Here is a 6,211-nt window from a genome sequence, read left to right as displayed (position 1 = left end):
TTGCCTTAAAATTACTTCCAATACTTTTTGAGTTGTACTATAAATATAAGAAGTGGTTGGACGTGCCTGTCGATTGTTACTGAGGCTAGCCTTAATGCTAACATGACCAGGCTCAAATTTCTGCTACTTTCAAATTAGTATATTAATTGTAAACGAGATGTATAAAAAACAAATCTCGACATGCCTATTTGTACGCTTTTGAAAATCTGATATGCACAGACACTGCCACCGCCAACCCAGATGTCATTCATCAGTATAGTAACGACAGCAAGTCTAACTGACAAGGAGAGAGAAGTAAAATGTGAGGACTGCTTCCGCCCTCTCTCTCCCCTTCCTCTTTCCAGCTGGCAGGTCTGCGCAGGCGCTCTACGGTCCACGCGGAAGATGATTTGTCTCTGTGGTTGTGGAGCCCTGAAAAACACGTGAGCGGTGCTACGTCATCGTAAACATCAGCGAGCAACATGGCGGCTCCGGCAGCGGGCAAGGTACAGAAAGAAAAGTACACGAAGAGATAATTTCTTACAAAATGCGCGTATTTTGAGGCCAGTGAAACAGGAGTTTTCTTCCTCGTGGACTGCATTTTACAACAGTGCGGACCTTTTAGAGCAAATAGCTTTGTGTTGTATAGTTATCCTGATGGAAGCAGAAAGAGGTGTATTGCTTTGCAATTTGGGTCCTGTGAATGCAAAAGCTTTATGATTTTTCCCTCTTGAATGCCACGAAAGCAAGTAGATGTACGACATAATACCTAGCCACCTATCTGGTTAATTGAATGTCGTATTTTAGTTACGGGCACAAAGCTTTGGGGTTACACTTTTGTAAGCATAGCTAATGCCCGAAACTGGTGTGAGAAAAAAAGAACATGTAATGTATGCTCATGTTTTTTAATTTATTACGAAAGCAAGTATATACCAACTGCACCTCTGTCGAAAACAGAAACTCACATTAGAGTTATGATTGTATTTGTTTTGCACTAATGCTGTTGGCATTTAGTAGAAAATAGAAACAAGAAAAAATAACCCGCTTATTTATGGTATGTGGAAAACGACTTCCTAAATTCCTGTTTTATACAGAATAAAAAAAATCGAAAAGCTGCATGGAATTAAGTCGGTACCCAGCATATTTACAGCAGCCATGGGGAGATAAACGGCCTGCAACTCGCTATCTAACACAACAACACGCCAGTATAAGTTAAATTAACTACTCTGAAGTGCTGAATGTCTGTTTAATCTACTCTGCTAAGTTGTCAGCCAGATGTTTGTTGTTTGCATTGCATTACAATTGCAATGGATGTAGCAAAGCCTTTATTCTGTTTTCCATTAGTCAATTTTCTTGATGTTTACAAGAAATATTGCCATATATTAACAGTGGCATGCAATATACACTTGACACCCCTTACTTGAAGAACAGGAAGTGTTGTCTGTGTTGTTGTTTTTTTGGATAACTAATCAGCAATAATAGAGTAAAACATCAAGTCAAAACAGATTCTCCTCTAAAATGTCAGCTAAAACACAATGTTTTGGAGACACCGATATCTGTATTTCTCGCACAACACATGAACCCTATCTTCATGCTTTAAACACTAAAGCATAGTGGCGTCATAAAGCTGAAGAATACACCAACAAGCATCATTATGTATTGAGAGTTTGCACAAAAATTTCAGAGAAAGAATGTGGCATTTCCCTTTTATGGAAAAGCAGATGTAACAGTTCTACCAAAAAGTTATTGGCCTAAAGGGGGTTTCGAATTGTTGTGAATTCCCCTGAGTATTCTGTTGCCATTTTCCTGTTCACTGCGATACATGCAAAATAAAGTTGGAGTCATCATGGCTATGTGTGTATAATTCGTATAATCACTTACATGATGTGATTTGCAGGAAACATGCATCATGCAGGAGTGCTGCTGCATCAGCTCCTGGAAGCTGGGTTTGATTCTGGATTGGAGTATCTGCAATGTGGTGTTTTCATGTTCAACATGTATTTGTATGGGTTTTATCCAAGTGTTCCATATTGCTTCAAATTACTGAAGGCATTTTAGGTTAATTGGGGTCTTTAAAGTGTACTTTCTGCTTGTCTGTGCCCTAGAACAGGCTGGCTTCCCTTTCTGATTGCTGTCTTGCCTTGTGCTGTGTACCTCCATCAAAGGCTCAGTGATGCCACTGCTGACGTTGCCAATAGTGGTTAGAAACATGGTTTCTTATGTGTTTCTCATTCCTTTCTTGCAGGTTCTATATGAACAGGAAGGGATTTTTATCCACTCTGATTCAGAAAGAAATGAAGACCAAGATTCCCTGATTTCAGGATTTCTTCGAGTAACCGAAAAGGTAGATTAAGACGCATAAGTAAAAAGAGCTGAGTACAGAAACTAAAAGCTTCTCGGATATAGTTCTTTGTAAATTATAATGTTTTCTATTTCACATAATGTTTTTTTGTGAAGACATCATATTTAGAAATGATAGTTCAGTTTACAGTCTGTATACCCTGACATCCAAATCTTAAATTATTTTATAGATTAAATTTGAATTTAACAGGTTCTAAACAATCTTCATTACGTGAAAACCTTCCCATTAATTGAAATTTCATGAGCACAATGGAATTCCAGCCATTGCATGTTTTGAACTCTTAACATGATTGTCGTTTTATATTATAATTTGTGCATATGCAGTTTGCTTTATCTATTTTATTTAAAGCTTTAAATAAAAGTAGGTTATTTGGGAAGGGCTTTTCCGGTTTTAAGGTTTTGTGTTACATTGGTGGTAAAAGGAAACATTCAGAAATCACCAGCATAACTCAGACTTATTTTAAAAGTGTGGCATCTGAATAATTCTCTAGTAACCAATGTTTGAGACAAAAACGTAAATGAACAGATTATACCCATATGAGAAATAAGGCCATTAATAGTGAACAACATTTCCAGAGTAAGAAGAATGGAATTTGTTTCTGTTCCTTGGAAAAACTTTATTTATAGTGTAAATGAGAGCAGAACTGTATACTTTAAATCTCTTTCACTGTTTTATTCTGTTGTTAAGATTCTAACATTAATCATGAATAATGTATATACTATAATGTATATTATCATATGCCTTTCATCACCATTTTGCCAAGAATACACCCAAACAGTTGGAATAGTGAGAATCACTATACCACATATCGCACAGCTTTGGTGAAAATAATTTAGATACATTTGGTTTGCACAAATGTATTGATATTTATTAATAATGACAGTAACAACACATAACATACTGATGGAAAAAAGAAATGCAACACCTCCACCACACTCTGGTCCTCCCATCTGTGTGGAACAGGCTGAAGAGTGACTCATCCGTGAAGAGGACCTGATGCCACTGCTGACGAGTCCATTGCAGCCTCTGTCTGGCCCAAGCCAGTCGGGTGTGATGTCTAGGAGGTGTAAGCAGAGGGCCTCTGACAGGTCGCCTTGCTCTAAGGCCAGCAGCATGGAGCCTCACTTTCCTGTCACTGATGCGGGCATTGTGTCTGCCAGCAGTTTCAGCAGCAGTATGGGTGGCAGATCTGAAACGATCTCTCAGATGGACCAGTCTGATGTGTCGGTCCTGCTCTGGTGTGGTCACTTGAGGGCGACCGGATCTTGGACGTTCATCTGTCCTGCCAGTCTCCTGAAACCTGCTCTGCAGTCAGGACGCAGTGGAGCAACTTACTCCATAGTGTCTGGCAACGCTGGCACATGACATGCCTGCCTGCAGCATGCCAATTGCCCTCTCCCTTGCTTCTGGTGACATTTGAGGCATTATGGAATACACAGAAAACTGACTAAGTGTGGCCTTTTTCTTGCAGTGACGTAAGTTTTGAATTAAGGCCTTTTTAAAGGTGACCTGATCAGGCAGTGTTCCACCTGGACCTCGTTGGGTAAAAGCAAACCTAACAAGCTTTCGTGTGATTGGTCAGTTGCAATGCCTCACTGCACGAACATTTTGTGAAAGTACATAAGCTATAAGTATAGTATTCTCATTCCAGAAAATGATGCATTTCTTTTTCCATCAATATATATAAAACATACAAGTTACACTAAGTACAAACTTTCATATAAGGTATCCCAGAGGCCTTACATCCAAAACACTCAGAAAAGCCTCAGACTGCTTCCAAGTATTGGACTCTTAAAGAAGAAATAACCTTCTTCTAAACCAAACAGAATGTGACATGCGGTTATATTTCTCTCCCTGCAAACTTGAATGCCCTAAAATGATTGGGAACCTATCTCCCTATTCTAAAAATGCACTCTAACCAGGAGAGGAAATCGGAGTTCCCTGAAAAACAGAGGATAGCAAGCTGTTTTGACAAGGTTCAAATATATAGCTCCAATCTGGTATTTCTGGGTGATCTGGATCAAGGAGCTTTTGTCTTTGTCTTTCTCTTCCTCTACCCCTTCTCTTTTTTCCTTTCTGTCTGCCTGTTTTATGCCTGGTTTTTGGAATTTTGATTGATAAATATTTACCTAGAAGGTAAATCAAGCTAAACTTTATGATTGCTTTGATCACTCAGTCTGTGACCCTACATCTCAGCAAACATCTCCTTGCTTTGAAGCTGAAAAGTTGACACTAGCCAGTTGTTCCTCCTAGTATCTAGATTCACTTATTCATAACTATTTTTTTCCTTTTCCCCCTAGGAGGGTGAATTAATTGTAGAATACAAGCCAATGGAAGATGCTGTTGATCCATCAAATATTCTTTGTGCTGGAAAGGTAAAGCTGATTTATGCTTGCATTGATCATTCTTTCAAAGAACAGAGCAGGTGTTCTTACTGTCAGTTGCACAGAATTAAATCATTTGAGAATACTGTATGTCTTAGTGTGAAAATGTATACAATATGCACATCACCTAGCATTCCAAGTTGTCTAACTCTTAACAATGATTCATTGTGCTTTAATTTTTTACCTACATTATGTGGAACTTTTTAATCTTAGTGTATATTGTTTCATTTCATAAGATCCTAATTACATAAAAATGATTTTCTGAGAATTGAAGTAAATATCCATCATATACTTTTAAGCTCACAACAAAGTTTTATACATATAAAGTACATGTACCAAAGCAAGAACTGTTGTAAATAGTAAATTCATTGTGACTTAGTTACACCAAAAGAAATTCATAGTAGAAAAAAACTAGATCTTCAGTCTTGTATAGCAGAGTATATCAAATTGGAATGTATTTTGTATTTAATAAATCAGAGACTGTTGAAAGTATACATAATGAGAGTTGAAAAGTATTCTTGAAATTAGTTACTAAGAGTACATGAAATAAGTGATCTCCACTGTTTCAAAAGAAACGTGTTAAGAAAGGTAAAGATATCATACCTTTAAACTCTATTGCTTGTATTAAAGCTGTTTTCAAACATTTGGTATGTGCTTAAGCAAATTCTGTTGCATTTATGCGGATCATGACTGATCCTTATATTCATTGATTTAAATTGCACTATAGCACTCTGTATATAAAGTGTACTAAAATAAAAGTCCAACATACATGTAAAATTTAAATTTGGTGTACATAGAATGTTTGCTTTTATATTTTATAACTCTCAAATGTAAAAATGTGAATATATGGTTTTCCCTTTAAACAATTTTGATCCTTGTTTTAATATTTTATTAGTTTCATTTTCTGAACTCGAGTCTTTTCTTGTTTGATAAGAAATGTAGTATTACTCAATTTCTTATTTGTACTGTGATGCCAGTGGGAGTTCAGTCATCATAGGGGACTTTAGTAGTTGGGTCTTGAGATAAAAGACCCCCAAGAGCACTGTAATAATTAATGGTGCTTTTAAGCATGCAATTAAACAAGAAAAGAGCAAGCAGAAGTAAGCAAGCAAATAAAAGCCTAGCTTGTTGATGGAGGTCTACCTCACTTTGTCTTCTAAATAAATATCAGGGGTAGTTATTCTTTCCCCCCCAATGTGCAAAAAGAAAACATCTTGCCTTATTGTTACGAAAAAAGAAAAAAAGATCTTTACTGTAATCTGACTTTAGTTCTCATCAGGTTTCCTTTTATTTCCTTCAGTGCCTGTCTTCCTTTGTTCGTTCTTTTCCACTTCTATTTTCTCTGTGCTCTTTTCCACCTGTCTTGGTTTTGTTTTCTTGGTCTTCTTTTTCTTTTCACTCTGTCCTTTAAGGTTAGTGTTCAGTTTCTTTCATTACTATTCTATTATTATTATTCTCTCCCTACAGCTACACAGACAACCAATGT

At 37.0% G+C, this 6,211-nt stretch overlaps 1 protein-coding gene across 2 annotated transcripts in view; it reads left to right on the top strand.

The window, feature by feature from the left end:
* Window positions 1–415: 415 nt before the first annotated feature.
* The window catches only part of tbc1d15 (TBC1 domain family, member 15), a 62,709-nt gene continuing 56,913 nt past the window's right edge, over window positions 416–6,211 (top strand). For both annotated transcript variants that reach the window (XM_069192283.1, XM_069192284.1), the window contains exons 1-3: window positions 416–485; window positions 2,225–2,323; window positions 4,642–4,716. In XM_069192283.1, coding sequence (XP_069048384.1) covers window positions 462–485; window positions 2,225–2,323; window positions 4,642–4,716 — 198 coding nt within the window. In that variant the 5' untranslated portion in view covers window positions 416–461. The remainder of the gene's footprint in view (window positions 486–2,224; window positions 2,324–4,641; window positions 4,717–6,211) is intronic.

The sequence above is a fragment of the Lepisosteus oculatus genome, chromosome 7 (genome assembly GCF_040954835.1).
Source record: "Lepisosteus oculatus isolate fLepOcu1 chromosome 7, fLepOcu1.hap2, whole genome shotgun sequence".
NCBI lineage: Eukaryota > Metazoa > Chordata > Actinopteri > Semionotiformes > Lepisosteidae > Lepisosteus > Lepisosteus oculatus.
This window is presented reverse-complemented; position numbering and strand designations above follow the sequence as displayed.